Here is a 17,944-nt window from a genome sequence, read left to right as displayed (position 1 = left end):
CAAAGCCAAATAGTTCTCACTGAAATAATGCATTTTATAACACTAAATATCTTGTGATTTATTATTGTTATATTTTATGTTTTGCTTACGCCGTAAAGGTCAAATGTCAACATTCCTTAGTTGAAAAAGTAAGAGTAGTTTCGATCAAAAAACTTATATTTTAAGTTGGTAATCGAAAATAAAGAAATTTAGTCATCATATTATATAGTGATTGCAAGATAAAGTCAGTTTAAATTGACAAATTATCATGATTTAATCAACGATGTCTACTGTAAGGGGGACAACTACCTATCAAATTCGTGGCCTTTGTAAATGGCAATGGGAATTCCCCACGATATTTACATTTATATCTTGAGTACAAAGGTATCACTCCCAAAACAACATTGTCAAGTCCAGGCTTGACTACAGTAACAGTAATATACGGGTACCAAAGCTCGGGGCTAACAGATGTACCTAAACAGGTTTATAGTAGACCTACAAACTTAACCGACGGCGTTGTTCCCATATTGAAGGTAAGACTACATTAAGTTTACTTCCCTGTTTACTGAACTGCTTTTAATTTATTTAAAGGTGAAGCAAATGAACCTTAAAGATTGTTTTGTTTAACGACACCACTAGAACACATTGATTTATTAATCATTGGCTATTGGGTGTCGAACATTTGGTAATTCCGACATGGGGCTTATAGAGGAAACCCGCTACATTGTTCCATTAAAGGGACATTCCTGAGTTTGCTGCACTTTTTAAGATGTTATCGACTAACAGACTTTTTAACGATTGTAATTACATGTCAAGCCTATTTTTCTCCATAAAATATTAGTGGCTGTATATTAAACGTGTTTTTGATCGATTTAATATTTGTACTAGGTTAAATTTCATTTTATTTCCTAAAATATTATCTTTTCGTACGTACGAAATTATTTGAACACAAAATCCAGTTTGGGCTTCTTACAAATATTAAGACGACCAGAAACACATTGAATATACAGACACTGATATTCTAAACAAGAAAATATATTTAATATGTAAGTTTAATCGTAGAAATATTTTATTAGTAGGAAACATATTACAATGCAGAAATCTCGGGAATGTCCCTTTAACGGCAAGGTATCTTTTATATGTACTTTCCCACAGACAGGACATCACATACGGCGCTCTTTGATATACCGTACCAGTTGTGGTGCACTGGCTGGAACGAGAAATAGCCCAATTGGCCCACGACGGAGATCGATCCTAGACCACACGTTAGGCGAGCACTTTACCACGTCACTGGCGTAGGAAGTGGGGGTGGGCGCAAGATGACCCCCCCCCCCCCCCTCCCATGTTTTAGATATTTTGCTTTAATATATTTGCTTTATAATAGTGTAAAAGTGTGTAAATATAAATATGTTCCCCCACACACTTTTCTTTTGCACCAAATGAACGCTTTCACAAAGCATGCATTATAATAATAAACGATAACGTATTAATAAACGTGGTAAATGAGATCACATACAAATTACAAATAAACCTTTGTTTTCGTTAAAGTGAAGTAACAGTTTTTATTCGGTACCTGATGGAAATCCACTCGCCTGAGATGTCGGTTAGTGGGTTAGATGAAAGATCTGTTACGAAATTATAATTACTGAGAGAGAGAGAGAGAGAGAGAGAGAGAGAGAGAGAGAGAGAGAGAGAGAGAGAGAGAGAGAGAGAGAGAGAGAGAGAGAGAGGGGGGGGGGGGAGAGAGAGAGGGAACACTTAGTATTATAGATCAAATTTAAAATATAAAGATGATGTGATGTGGGATTAAATGTCAGTCATGTAGCATAATAGACTTTCTGACACTGTGCTATCACGTCAGTGGGATGGTTCATATAAAATAAAATAAACTTTCTACTGATGGGAATACGTAGCTCAGCTGCTGGTTTCTTCTCTAAAACTTTGTCAAAATTACTAAATGTTTGACATCCAATAGCCGATTATTAAAAAAATCAATGTGCCCTAAAGGTGTCGTTAAACCATACACACATTAACTAAGGATGGGAGGCGGGTTGTTGCAGTCATTATTTGCTGTTAGTGTGACCCTGTATTTTTTACCATCAGTATATAAATAGCTGAGATTAACATTCCAGTCCAAAAAAAAAAAACCGAAAGAAAAAAAAAACTGCTTGGAATGGGCAACGCTCAACATAGCCACCGGGAAGAATATTTGTTGTTTGTTTTGTACGCGTCACACATTTCAACCATGTATTTGTATCTATTATGTACAGTCGATCCCATTCAACCGGACACTTTCTATTAAGCATTCGCCTTTTTCGAAAAGCCAACTTAATTAATTAGTCCCCTACCGGTCCAACCGGAGGGGACTATTGGTTTCATATCCATCCTTCGGTCTGTCTGTCTGCCTGTCTATCTGTCTGTCCGTCCGGGTCTATGATTTGATGCGTATATGTTTTAGTGAATCCCAACGACAAAACCAGAATACATGATCAGAGTCGTATCTCTGCACAATGTAGAGTCGAATGGGCATTTGGCAAAATAATGGTTGATTCCATGAATCTTTATCTAGTGCCTTGCTTCTAGGAGGGCATCCGCTTCCGATGGGATCCTTTCACTGGAGATTCCATACTCTTGCATCGCCAAAAGAGGACTGCCACTCCCAGACAAGTTTACTAAATCAAAACTATCACTGGACAGAGCTCATTAGAATAAGTACATACCTGACGACATGCACTCATGAATTACTGTGATAACAGCTATGATATCAGATGTTCGCGTAAGGTGTATAGTATTTTGTTTCGAATATGTGTCTGTACAGTCAATGTGTGTCTCATCGTCCCAATGTTTGCAAGTAGCCCAAGCTGAAGTAGGTTTCCAAATAATTTCTTAGGGTGGGACGTAGCCCAGCAGTAAAGCGTTCGCTTGATGTGCAGTTGGTCTAGGATCGATCCCCGTCGGTGGACCCACTGGACTCTTTTCTCGTTCTAGCCAGTGTCCCACAAATGGTGTAACAAAGGTCATGGTATGTACTATCCTGTCTGTGGGATGGTGCATATAAAAGATCCCTTGCTGCTAATCGTAAAGAGTAGCCCATGAAGTGGCGACAGCGGGTTTCTTCTCTCAATATATGTGCGGTCCTTAACCATATGTCTGACGCCATACAACCGTAAAATAAAATTTGTTCAGTGCGTCGTTAAATAAAACATTTCCTTTCTGACTTCCAAATAATTTCTTATACGTACGAAATTGTTTTTACATGTATTAGGAAATAAAATTAACTTAGACAAACACTTTTGGACGATCAGAAAGACGTTTAATACAGTCACATATATTTTATGTGGAAAAAAGAGAGGATTTAATATGCAATTTTAGCTTCTAAAACGTCTCTGTATAGTCAACAACATCTTAACAATGGAAACACACCAGGGAAATCCCTTTAAACAATATTACTATTGTTGCGGACCCTGTACAATAAAACTGGTCGTGTTGTGTTCACCAGGAGTGGTGTTTTAATAGTATATAAAAGTCCCATTAACCTAGTATTATATAACCAATAACAGGTATTGACTCATAAAAAAAAAAAAAATTGGCTCCTTATTTGCTTTACCTGTTTCACTACAGCTATATTCAAACACCCATGTGTGTACATATACATGTATATATGTATGTATTTTTAGTATTGTTTTGTTGGGTCAAATAAAAGTTAGATATGTAGGTATTGATACTGAGTAGCAGACCACACAGCGGTTCGTGTTATATACAATGTATGTGTGTGTGTATATATATACCTTTCTTTCTCATCCTGTCATCCGAGTCATACGAGAAGAAGTATACCATATAACCTAGCACGGCGTATCTGTATGATTGTGTCAAATATACAAACACGTGACCAACGTCTCCGGGAACTCAACATGTATCTTAAAACGCGAGGTTATCCAAAACAGCTAATATCAGATAGTATCGAAAAGGCGGTAGTATTAGATAGAAAATATCTTTTAAAACCAAAACAAATCGTTTCAGCGAAAAGGCCGCTGGCATTTGTATCCACCCATAACCCGCAGAACCCCGATATATATAAAAAGATCTCGTCAGAATTGCACATTTTAAAACAAAATGAAAAAATGTCATCCATACTAGACTCTATTTCAATTATAAATACTAAGAGACAAAGCAAAAACTTGAAACAGATACTGACAAAAGCACGATTTGAATCTACAACAGTAGAACATAAATGCAGTGTCAAAAAGTGTAACTGAAGTAACTGTGGTACATGCCAACATATTTTAGAAGGCACACATATAGAATTCAACCACAAAAGTTTATTTTGGGTACACAGGGATATGGATTGTTCCGTTAACAATGTTATTTATGTAATTACATGCCAAGGTTGCAAAGAACAATACATTGGTCATACCAATCAGCTGAGAGCCAGAGTACGCGTACACAAACAGCAAATAAAACAACCTGAAACAAGATGCATACCCTTGAGTTCACATTTAAATACATGTGCGGCACAAAAAGATATTAAATTCACCATTTTCCCATTTTATCACATAGATACCAATGATGAAATGAAAAGAAAGACAAAGGAAATGTATTTTATTAGAAGTTTTGTCCACTGCTTAATGCTCTTCGTTAGATAAAAGCAACAATGACATAATTAAATCAATCCCCTTCTACTACAGTAACGTCATAATATGTATGACGTCATATTTAGCAGATCCTTTCTGAAGATAAGGTCTCACTACACAGATGTCATCTGCCATTGAAACCCATGTTAAACTGCCCAACTTCAAGCGAAGATTGCCCATAGAACGGGTTCTCGTTGGCACTAACAACATACACCATTGCAAACATACATTATATAAGCATTTATTTTCACTCCACAATTGAGAACATTTCCGTCTCAGTTTTTTGCTATATGACCGCATCTGGCTGTAGTACCGGTCCGAACAGGTGGTTCATTAACCGATTCACTCCGGCTGTCACTTGCGCTATATACCCATGTCCCAAAAGGTCGATGCACAATATTACAAAATAACATGGGCAAAATACAGCCAGAAGGCTTACCATTAAACATACATATTGTTTTAATTCTTCACCATTTGCTAGAAGTGAATATGTGACCCATAACATGTGTCCCAATTAGGAACTATAGTGGACCGTCATCAATGAACCGTCACCCGGAAGTGATCTGTGTAGTGAGACCTAACATTGAAACATGTAAAAGGATCATTATTTTTTTTAATTGTTTTTTAAAATACATATATACTGTACACTTGTTTTCTTTTATCACTTTTATTTATATATATATATATATATATATATATATATATATATATATATATATATATAAATCTACATTAAAGTTCAGACTCAAGATATACCCATTTTGAACGAACGGACGAAATGTTTTATTTAACGACGCACTCATCACATTTTGACTACTGTTATATGACGTCGGACACATGGTTAAGGACAACACAGATAATGAGAGACGAAACCCGCTACCGTCACGCAATGGGCTACTATTTTCGATTAGCAGCAACGGATCTTTTATATTCAGTATCCCACAGACAGGATAGTACATACCACGGTCTTTGTTATGCCAGTCGTGAAGCACTGACTGAGACGGGAAATAGCCCAATGGGCCCACCTACGGGGATCGATCCTAAATCGACAGCGCATCAAGCGAGCGTTTTACCACTGGGCTACGTCTCGTCCCCAACCCATTTTGATGCTCCACAACTAACATAAAGTTAAATTTTATGTCCGGTACATTTTACCATCGCTTACAGCTAAACTTGTTGACGTATCGCGTCTTTTTGCCTCCGTGGTACTGCAGGGCGGAATCTAGCTCTTTCTGTAGAACGTTCACCTGAACTGCATGGGTTGTAGGATCGAACCCGCTCAGTGGACCGATTCTCAAATTTCAGGTTGTGGTATGTGCTGTCCTGTCTGTGTAAATACATATAAAAGATATCTTGCTGCTAATGGAAGAATGTAGCGGGTTTTCTTTGATAATTAAACTTGGCAACGTGATTAGGACGGTGAGGTTGCGAGCAAGCTTCATGCTATCAAGCCAGTCTTGGGAGAGTGGCAGTCCTCCTATAGACAGTGCAGGAAGGATGAAGTAGTCTTGTGTCGTGCCCGCATCGGTCATACTCACTTGACCCATTCATTTATCTTAAAGAAAGATCCTCCACCTCAGTGTGAGTACTGTCAGTGTACTCTGACGGTACGCCACATTTTGGTGGAGTGTAAGCATCTTCATGAAACTCGAAAATATATTTTTGGCCAATGTAATGTGATGGAATCATTTCGATTCCATCCAGAACGTATTTTACAATTTTTACGTGACACCGAGTTTTATTCTAAATTTTAATTATATCTATCTGTGATATTTGTATTTTTACACAGTCCTTTACAGTGTTTTTATTTAACTGTTGAATTTTTATATTCATGTTGATCATAAAACAATTGTTTTTGCATTTACCATAGTTTGACACCCAATAGCCGATGTATTTTTCGTGCTGGGGTGTCGTTAAACATTCATTCATTCATTGATAATTAAACGTGACAGAATATTACCGTATGTTTGACATCATTTAGTGAGGTCGTTAAACAAAACAAGTTTTAACAGTGGTGCTGCACTGCATATTACCGAGGAAAGGCAGAATAACAAATATACGAATGACCTAGTAGAAAGGACAATATTTGCTATATTTTAGCATTAATATGTATTAACATATTGCGAATGAAATGCTTGATCTTGTTCTTTTTGGTACATTTGTAAATTTTCTTTTTAATTTACAGGAGAATGGCAGAAACGGAAAGCGATGAGGTTGAAATATACGTTGTAAAAGGAGACATAACGGAACAAAAGGTACGTTGACAATAATTTTGTTAAAAGTAATAATTAACGTATTTATGCTTTCAATACAGTAACTGTTGGTTACTACATTAAAGTTACCGCACTTTCGATGTTTTAGTTGATTGTCGATAGTACCGAGTGTGACAGTACGAGAGTATTTTCTATCAATGAAAACATCGGAAGTGTGCAAATACACATGCATACCACTCGTACGTTATAAATGCAGTAACTGGCTTTTGTTACACACCCGTTAGTGAGAACACCATGCATTATTTTTGATAACACATAGTTGTTTACACACGTACGTGTGTTAACAATTTCAAGATATACGACTGGCTGCTCCTAGGTGATGACCCGGTCACCAGTACCATGCAGTCAATGAAAAACAACACGGTGGAAATAGATTACACTGTGACGTATGGTTAACCTGACAATCACGTGTCTGTAACGCTTAAGTTCGCTACAAGTGCAACGGCCGTAAATAATTTTTAGTCGAAAAAGATGTTAAAATTTGCTTTAAACCTGTTTTTTGAGGATATGTAAGAAATAGAATAATACATTCATGTCCGTTAGATACCATTTATCTCACAACTCGTTGTTTAAAAAAAACATTTTAAAACAACTCGTTTTGAGATAAATGGTATCTAACGGCCACTCATGTATTATTTTCTATGTACCACTCCCCTGGCGTTGTATGACACGATAAGCAAGTTTGTCTCAGTGGGAGGTGAGGGTTTGTGCTGTTATACTGACTTACCACGAAATTTTATCAATAGGCAAACAATCTAAGCGCGGTACAAATGCAAGCTCTGCACAACACACTTATATTCATTATACAGGATCCTAAAGAGAGCAAGCTTGTAAGACCAATGATAAACAAAACAGGAGACAGGTGGATTGTAAATGAAAAGGCCGTTTATTCAAAACGACAGAGTTAGTTACATGACATGTAAATATGTAACACCGAGTATACAAAACGTATGTTTATACTCCAATCTTTGTGATGAGTAAAGAATGGTCTTAGGTGGGGTTCAGAACAATCGTATGTTTATACTCCAATCTTTGTGATGAGTAAAGAATGGTCTTAGGTGGGGTTCAGAACAAACGTATGTTTATACTCCAATCTTTGTGACGAGTAAAGAATGGTCTTAGGTGGGGTTCAGAACAATCGTATGTTTATACTCCAATCTTTGTGACGAGTAAAGAATGGTCTTAGGTGGGGTTCAGAACAATCGTATGTTTATACTCCAATCTTTATGATGAGTAACGAATGGTCTTAGGTGGGGTTCAGAACAAACGCCACTCTTGCTTTACAGCTTGAACATTCTAGAAAGTTGGACAGCATGCTCCCACCCGCAGCTCTCGTTACTAATTAACTAAGGTCCCATCATGACTCGACAAGATGATGAAAGGTTCTATTGAAAAGTAATACTTCTTCGTCCGAATGTCCTAGAATAAGACATATCCTATATTGCTAACATCATATACATGTATATTCACAGAACAATATAAATTGAATACAATTGCTACGTTACCAACTTTTTCAATCCAAAGCCTTAAAGCTGGTACATCTAATACAAAACAAACCAATTAAGGAGTTTAAGTACAAACACTATATTATAGTCAATACTTCTTCGACCCAATGTCCAAGAAGTTAACCTATCCTGCACAATAATAATAAAACAAGTATAGTGTTGATAAAACAATTCTGCACAAAATGCAATACTTCTTCGACCCAATGCCCAAGAAGAATATCTTACTTAACATATTACGTCCATCTGGACACTATGAACAGTTTTTATTATACATCATTGTTCCTTTAACGCATTGCTCCAACACTGTTACATACCATGCAAAACATACACATACATGTATTTACACCAGGTATGCAAGTGATATATGACCAGCACTTCTTCGACCCAATGCCCAAGAAGGTGACCATACATCAGACACAAAATAATATACCCATATATCTGCATATAAACTTATATATCAATAAAATATGCTTGTTGTCAGCACCTCTTCGACCCAATACCCAAGAAGATACTGAAAGCTACTGTTTTAATGCTGAGTTGTTGCTTACTTATGACATACACATACATGCACATATATCTATATATGTTTTAGTTTTTATCCCGATAAATCATAAAGAGTTCGTAGACGAATATATCGCTTGAAAGCTAGAGACTGCTAACGACCCATATTCTGAATATCTTCATCTGATATTCCTTTGGTGGCAGCGCAACTAGCTGCGCCAATTCTGAAACTGTGGGATTTATAAAGGTTTGTTGAAAAACCTGCCCACGCCAAAGAGTGTTTCATGCAGGAAGAAAAGTACTGATACGAAAGAGGAATGCCTCCTATAAAACAAAAGAGGGGGCCAGGCTGTATTCCCCGTACTTTGATAAAATTGTAAAGGCAAAGCACTGGACAAGTACTTTGATCCTGTTGCTTGGTTTGTAGCGATAATATTATTGGCCGGATGTTGTAATGACGTTTAAATGAACGAAATGTCAATTCTAAATGTACAGTTTGACCAGCCTCGTTCTGAAAAAAACCCTGAATATCTTTAAGCTGAAGAACATTTGACATAGACTTATTTTGAGTAATTTCACCTACTCGCAAGAATGCATGAAATGCCAGAAGGTACATACTCTTCAGCATTATTTGTTGGTATGCAGAAGGGGCAGTAAATGGTAACGATTGTAGGAGTTTCCCCAAAATAAATGGTGTAATTGGCAACCTTCTGTCTGATCGCGAAATACTTCGTTGGATCGAAGTTAGTTTCTTAATAAAAAAACAGTGGGATGGGTTTATAAACCCAGCCAAACAGTTCACATAACCTATAGCAGCCACATAGCTTTGTATAGTTGTAGCAGCCATACCTTTATTACACATATAAGTAATGAAAAAGGCCAAACTGTCAATCGTAGTAGGAAGTTGATGAGGAACATGAAAAACGTCTTGCATAAACTGTTGCAAAAGTGTAAAAGCTCTTTTATAAAGTTGCCTAGTTTGCGGAGCAATGGCATATTGCAACAACCGTTCCAACGCAGCTGTCAAATGTGAAACAATGGGGGTGGGATGGGTGTTGGTGTGTGTTCCATATGAGGTGCTAGCTGGTGGAACTTGTCGACCTGCAAACGAGACTACTGATCAGCTGTAACATTGCATTTTCCTGGTAAGTGTTGAGCTTTGAACAAAATATTTATTTGTAAAGATTTTGCTACTAACCTACGGACAAGTCTCATGATTATTCTCTTTGCTAGATTGTTTATTCAAGATATCAACCACTGCAGCATTGTCACTGTGAAACAAAATACATGAATTTGCAAGTAACGGAGCCCACATTTCAGTTGCTAGAACAATGTGGAAAAGTTCCTTAATCGTTATATGCAGAGGGTGATATTGCTTGGGCCACTTATCACAAAACCATGAATGCCCAAACAAAGCCCCAAACCCACAGTTGCTGGCATCAGTATAAAAGTGTAGTCTTTCAGAACTGGACCACCTATCAGGCAAAAATAGGGAAATTCCGTTGAACGAATCAATGAAACATTTCCAAGTGCTTATGTCAGCTCTTGCTTCCTTATTCAGACGTATGTTGTAATGCGCCTTTACAACACCCCTTGTCAAATCTATAAGCCTGCGTAAAAACGTTCTACCAAAATTGAGAAGCCCTATTAAAGACTGAAGTTCCTTCAAAGTAAGTTTTTGCCTCACAGAAAAATCATGTAAATGTTGTTTGATATTTACCATTTTGTCATAGGGAAGTCTGGCTTCCATTTTGAGAGAATCTAGTTCAATTCCCAAAAATGTTATTGTAGTGCACGGTTCAACTGTTTTGATTGTTTTGATAGGAATATTTATGATTGAACAAAATTGCAAAAAAGAATTTAAATCTTTTTCGCACTTAGGGTGAATTTTGTGGGCCGATGAATAAGAAATCACCCAGAATGTGCACCATACCAGCTACCTTAAATTTTTAAATCATAATCCAGTGTATGGCTGTACTAAATGCCTCGAAAAGCTTACAAGAAACTGAACAACCCACTGGTAAAACTTTATCAAAGTAGTACTCTTCAAAAAAAGAAACGCAAAAGGGTACAAATGAGTTATAACTCCGATTTTATGTTTCCTACCGGTTCATGCTTTGTGAATATAAGGTCATTGCATGTCCCAAACACATTCCCACGGTTACATTCGATAAAACGCAGCTACTGTACAATAAAGTTCCAAAATGTGAATATTCGCAAAAACGCAGCCTCGTGCAAACCATGTCACCACTGCACGTGCGTTGTCTGCACGTGCAACATGAACACCGACAGTATAAAAGTGCAGGGTGTTCGCTTGCCTGGCCTCTGTATCTGGCCGACAGTTGACAATCCAGGACATGCCACGTCTCAGTGAACCGCAGAGAAACAATGCCATCGGCCGACTAGACGCAGGCGAATCCAGAACGGCCGTTGCCAGGGCATTCCATGTGTCCCCAAGCACCATCTCCAGACTGTGGGACCGTTACCAGCAACATGGATCAACACGTGACCTCCCTAGATCCGGTCGACCACGGGTCACTACCCCCGGGCAGGACCGCTACATCCGGGTACGCCACCTTCGGGAACGATTGACTACTGCCACCTCCACAGCCGCAGCAATACCAGGTTTGCGCAGGATATCCGACCAGACCGTACGGAACCGCCTACGTGAGGTAGGAATTCGTGCCAGACGTCCAGTTCGAGGTGTCATCTTAAAACCACAACACCGTCGACTCCGACTGCAGTGGTGCCAGATTCATCGACAATGGGCTCAACTGCGATGGAGACAGGCGTGGTTCAGTAACGAGTCCCGATTTCTGCTCCGACGTCATGATGGAAGATGTCGCGTGTATAGGCGTCGTGGTGAACGTTATGCGGCAAACTGCGTGCAGGAAGTGGACAGATTCGGCGGGGGTAGTGTCATGGTGTGGGCAGCCATCTCACACACTGGCAGAACTGACCTGGTCCACGTGCAGGGCAACCTGAATGCACAGGGCTACATTGACCAGATCCTCCGGCCACACATCGTTCCAGTTATGGCCAACGCCAACGCAGTATTCCAACATGACAACGCCAGGCCTCACAGAGCACGTCTCACAACGGCTTTCCTACAGAACAACAACATTAATGTCCTTCCTTGGCCATCGATATCACCGGATTTGAACCCAATTGAGCATCTATGGGACGAGTTGGACCGACGCCTCCGACAGCGACAACCACAGCCCCAGACCCTGCCCGAGCTGGCAGCAGCCTTGCAGGCCGAGTGGGCCACCATCCCCCGGGACGTCATCCGTACTCTGGTTGCTTCAATGGGCAGGCGGTGCCAGGCAGTTGTCAACACACGCGGAGGCCACACCCGGTATTGACTCCAGATGACCTTGACCTTGGTGGTGTGTCCTATCACTTACTCACAATGGACTAGAGTGAATTGTGAACAATCCTGCAACATTTGGTAATTATCGGACTCACCATTCAATAATTAAATCAATTCTCCAAATGTTACGACAATGTGGTTTTGCGTTTCTTCTTTTGAAGAGTATAGTATAGCCCATCAACCTTCATACCCAGTAATTCGTAATCAGTGGGATGTATAGGCATTATCCGAAAGGCTGATTCAATATCAATTTTGGTTAACAAAGCCTCAGGCCCAAAAGAATGAATCAAACGAATAGCATCATCTATGTTTTGATATTGTACAAACGTGTGTTCCGCTGAGATACCAACATTAATAGACTGGCCCTCTGGGAAGGATAGATGATGAATTAATCTATATTCATTAGGTTCTTTTTTAGGCACTAGTCCCAAGGGAGAAACCTGAAGGTTAGAATCGGGGGGGGGGGGGGGGGGGGGGGACTGAAATGGTCCTTGAATTCGACCTAATTCAACTTCCTTTGTAATTTTTTCGGACAAAATGTGAGGGAGATCTATAGCCGCTTTTAAATTGTTGGCATCTCTAAAATGGCGATTCCCTTCATATGACAAATGAAAACCTTCGGTGAACCCATTATATAGCAGTAAACGTTTATCATCCTCATACCCATCAAGATATTTGACAAAAGTCTTCACATTGATTGGGGTTGGAATTATGTGTTTATCCACGGTTATTACCGAAGGTAGGGTTTGGACCTGTTGCCCGACGGGAGACATAGTTTTTGACCTGTGTTTGTTTTTCCCATTGAGGTGGCATATTTTTACTGGGACAGTGTCTGAAAAAGTGGTTTTCACTACAGATGGAGCATGTGTGTTGAAATCTGCATTTTGTTCCCCTGGGACATGTGCCACTTTTTGAAAATGACCAGCAACGGTTTCTGTTTCCATTGGCTGGCCTGTTAACTCGAAAGGGACCCTGGGAATGACCTTGCCCAAAACGTGTATTTCTTAAGCTTATTGTAGAGGCCTGTAAGAACAACTCAGCATTGACTGTTTCCCAATGCAAGTATGGCTGTTGTTGGCGCCATTTACGAAAAGATGTGTCATAAGACTTGGCAGCAGCAAATCCAGACCGTTTGTACAATGATTGAATTGTATGAGGATGTGCTTGGACATATACAGACACGAAAATATGGAATGCATCCGTCCATTGATCCATAGTTTTAATTTGTTCGATTCTACTTTTGTGTATCAGCGATACAGTTGATCCGTCAAATTGTAGATTGTATTCTTCCCCTGATGAATTAGCTGAAAGAAATGAGCTGAAATCTACATATTCACTGCTAAAAATGTTGGCTTTTAGTTTTGGATCTAAATGTATGTTGACAGGTCTGGATATGCTGCTAAAACTATTCACACCACCTGTAAACTGTGACAAGACATTTGCCACAGGTGCTTGAATGCTTGGTTGCATAGCAATATTTGGTACAGCGACGTTATCCCCACCAACTAATCCAGTCAGGTTCACTGCGGGAGGAGCACCAATACTGGTAGATGTAGTCGATGTAGCGCCTGTGCTTTGTGAGGCTGCCATCACCAGACCCTGCGATCTCATCTGTCGCAGTATTTCTGCCGCCAGGTCTGCTGTATCAACCCCCATTCCTCCAGGCAATGATGCCTCTTGGGCTATACCTTCCACCAAACCTGATGTAGCTGCCTGTGGCTGTTGTCTTGACGGCTCCGGAAGCGGCATTGGGTGATCTGGTGGATTGATGGGCGTTTCCGTCCCGTCGGAACTCTGCCTAGACCGTCTGCTTATGTATTTATTTTTCCTAGCTGCGGCCCTCTGAGACCTTCTTGGAGGCATAGTGACCTGAAACAGAAAATAAGCATAGACGACTGCTTCACTAGAATGGCCCATCTTAAAAATGACATGTCGTTCCGTTGGCTTAGCCAACACGACAATAAACGCTGTATGCTGGAATAAACCAACACCACACTATATATGTCGTTCAGCTAGAGTAACTAACACGACAATACTATATCAGTCGTTCCGCTGGTAAAACCAACACGACACTATTATTGGTCAATCCGATGCATTAACCAACATGACAATATCATATTAATTATTCTGCTGTACCATCACAACTATAGCATATACAGTCATTTCGCTGGAATAACCAAACGACAAAAGTTTATCACTCGTTCTGTTGGAATAACCAACACGACAATAGTTTATTAGTCATTCCGCTGGCATAACCAACACGACAAAAGTTTATCAGTCGTTCCGCTGGCATAACCAACACGACAATAGTTTATCAGTCGTTCCGCTGGATTAACCAACAAGACAAATAGTTTATCAGTCGTTCCTCTGGCATAACCAACACGACAATAGTTTATCAGTCGTTCCGCTGGATTAACCAACACGACAATAGGTTATCAGTCGTTCCGCCGGATTAACCAACACAACAATAGTTTATCAGTCGTTCCGCTGGATTAACCAACACGACAAATAGTTTATCAGTCGTTCCGCTGGATTAACCAACACGACAATAGGTTATCAGTCGTTCCGCTGGATTAACCAGCACAACAATAGTTTATCAGTCGTTCCGCTGGATTAACCAACACGACAAATAGTTTATCAGTCGTTCCGCTGGATTAACCAACACGACAATAGTTTATCAGTCGTTCCGCTGGATTAACCAACACGACAAATAGTTTATCGTCGTTCCGCTGGATTAACCAACACGACAATAGTTTACCAGTCGTTCTGCTGGATTAACCAACACGACAATAGTTTATCAGTCTTTCCGCTGGATTAACCAACATGACAATACATATACGTTGATTCGGTGGATTAACTTTATTATATTGGAATAAGCAACACAATACCATAATGTTACCACCATTTACCATGTTACTACAATAACATAAATTAATGATACCATGGCCTTATAATATTACAATATTCTCTCCCAATATGCATCCGCTGCCCCTAAGTTCCCCTGGAATAACCGATAGGACACTAAAATATTAAGGGCAGAGAACCGTGAATGTCATTAACCAACATGTATAACTTTTATGAGTCCTAAAATAACTACACCAAACATTGGGTCAGGTTTAATAATAATATTGAACAGATTAGTTATCAGTTATTATGTGGAAACAAATCATTATAACCAATTTGCAGTCATCGAGTGGAAAAATTTACGCGTACACATTTTATAACCGCTAATGTGTGGGTTACCGTGAAGCTGCAACAATCAGTAAACACTATGAAACACTATCCTATCTGACCAGTTCACCAACCTTGTCATGTCATGTCATAGGGTTTTACGTGCACATTCAGAACAAGCTGTTGTAGCGCACTGTCGTCCTCCGTCCATGACAGGAAAGGGGGGGGGGGGGGGGGAGAGGAGGGACCGCCTGCACTGGCAGGTGCAAGGGAGCACCAGCAGCCCGATCAAGTCGGTAGCAGGCGGGTAGGAGTGGTGGTGGTACTGTGGAATTTTGAATGGAGCAATTAATGCCAAAGAGTGCGCAATTTTGATTGAGGAAATTTGGCGCAATTTTTGAACGGTCGGTCGAAAGGTAAATGGCAGAGCTAATATAGGTTTTGATATTAGTGAATCGAGAGTAGCTCGTTAATTTAGACCTCTACGATGCTGTGGTGTCTCCCTAGGTTGCCCGCTTCTGGTCGTGGCATGACAACCCAGGGGGTTCACCAACCTAAGGCTAAAAGGCTAGGCTAAGGCTAAAGGCTAAAAAGGACTTTACGTGCACATTCAGAGCAAGCTGTTGTAGCGCACGCCTATATTGGGCACATGGACCGGCCTTGGCCAGATCTCTCTGTCCAGGACAGGAAAAAGGTGTGTGTGTGTGTGGGGGGGGGGGGGGGGGTAAAGAAGGGACGCCTGCACTGGCAAGTGCAAGGGAGCACCAGCAGTCCAAGTGTTGGTGGCATGCGGAGAGAGGTTGGTGCTATGGAATTATGAATGTCTCGTAGGATTAAGCCAAAGAGAAAGAGGTGCGCGTTTACATGAGGGAGATTTAGCGCAATTTTGATGGTCGTTCTAACTGGAAAGTGTGGAGAGCCAATAGGTTTCGCTTTTAGTAATCCGAGATTAGCTCTTTGTTATGACCAGGTTGGTGCTGTAGGGTGTCTCCCTAGGTTGCCCGTAGGGCCCTTAGAAAGGGCCTGATCTCTTCTGATTGTGGCATGACAACACAGGGGAGACTCGAGCAATTGTGTATGTCGGACGAGGTGGAGGCGGTTTGTAGAGCTTGATGTTGCTTGTTGGTGCCGTGGTGGTGAGGTGTCCTCTTCCGTTTATTTATTTTTTGCCCAAGAAGTCCTGATAGCAACAAGGAAAGTTTGTTTTGGGTTTGGGTGGTGGGACTGGTATTCTTTTGTCCAGTCCCTTCCGGGTGCAGTACATTGGTGTACTCGGAGTCGGTATTCTTTTGTCCGACTCCTTATTGGAGTACGTGCTGGGCCATTATTTCGGTTTATATGTGGTCGGATGCATTGTTATCATTAGTCAATGCATCCTGTGGTATGTTGAGTGTGCGCATGCCGTGTTCGTGTGTACCTAAGTTTTGTGTTAAGGTTGTTCCTACTGTCTTGAGACCTATTCTATGTATCCAACGGCCAATCAAAGCCCCCCCCCTCCCCCCCTTGAATTGCATAGTGAATGCAAGGGGGGGGGGGTCTATTAGTTACTCTAGCTATCTAATTTGAAGGGGGTTTCCCTTATAGTAGAAGTGTAGTTTTAAAAAGCCTAGTGCTTCGCATGGTAGCAGGTACAATCCATTCATGACAGACACACTAATATTAGTAGGTGGTAGGTATGCCCTCCCTGTCCCCCCCCGCCCCCCCCCCCCCCCCCCCAAGGGATTTTGAGTACGCAGCTTCTTATATTTATATTCTGGTTAACTAGTCTTACTTGTTATCTTGTTTTCCCTTTATGGCTAGTCGCCTGCTCTGGTGTTGTAACTAGAGACTCACCTTAGTCTGCTGTGAAAAAAAAAAATGCTCCTACTACCATACATACATGTAAACATTTTAATACATTTTAATACATATAGAAAAGAGAAAAAAAAAGAAAAGAAAAAGAAAAAAGAAAAAAAGAAAAGGCTTGGCTTATGTACAGTGTAGTTTCTGGTCGTTGATTGGTTGGATCGGTCCAATGATGTTTCTGGAAAAGAGAAGGTGTAATTAGTGAGCTCTATTCTGGTCGAGTGCTTCAGTGGCCCTGATTGGTCGCCTGTTTGGCCAATTAGTGGAGTGTATTTTCGATCCTATCTGTTGTGATAAATAAGCGATTTAGCCTTTATTGTTCATATAACATGCACACTCATTCTGTATTATTCATCGATGAAGACGGACGTCAGCCCTTGTTCTCTCGATCTGCCCCCCCCACCTGGGGGGATTGCTTAAATCCTACGGAATGCTGTTAGAGTACCGGGTATCGTACACCGGGTCACGGGCCTCCGTGACCTTGGTGTACGGGGACCCGGTACCACCGAAGAAAGGAAGGTGGAGGAAGAGGAGACGTGCGCCAGCGGCGGCGCAGGGGGAGACAAAACCGGCGGCTAAACCGCCGGCAGCGACTCCGTCTGCTGGACCGCCCAACGCCGCCCAACTGAAGAGGAAGACGAAGATGGAAGTGGTCTCGGCCCCAGT

General features: G+C 40.7%; 1 protein-coding gene across 3 annotated transcripts in view; it reads left to right on the top strand.

Moving 5' to 3' along the window:
- Positions 1-325: 325 nt before the first annotated feature.
- The window catches only part of LOC121384751 (protein mono-ADP-ribosyltransferase PARP14-like), a 39,306-nt gene continuing 21,687 nt past the window's right edge, over positions 326-17,944 (top strand). For all 3 annotated transcript variants that reach the window (XM_041515292.1, XM_041515291.1, XM_041515293.1), the window contains exons 1-2: positions 326-512; positions 6,796-6,865. In XM_041515292.1, coding sequence (XP_041371226.1) covers positions 6,800-6,865 — 66 coding nt within the window. In that variant the 5' untranslated portion in view covers positions 326-512; positions 6,796-6,799. The remainder of the gene's footprint in view (positions 513-6,795; positions 6,866-17,944) is intronic.

Source organism: Gigantopelta aegis, chromosome 10 (genome assembly GCF_016097555.1).
Source record: "Gigantopelta aegis isolate Gae_Host chromosome 10, Gae_host_genome, whole genome shotgun sequence".
NCBI lineage: Eukaryota > Metazoa > Mollusca > Gastropoda > Neomphalida > Peltospiridae > Gigantopelta > Gigantopelta aegis.
The sequence above is the reverse complement of the archived record's forward strand: the minus strand, read 5'-3'. Positions and strand labels throughout refer to the sequence as shown.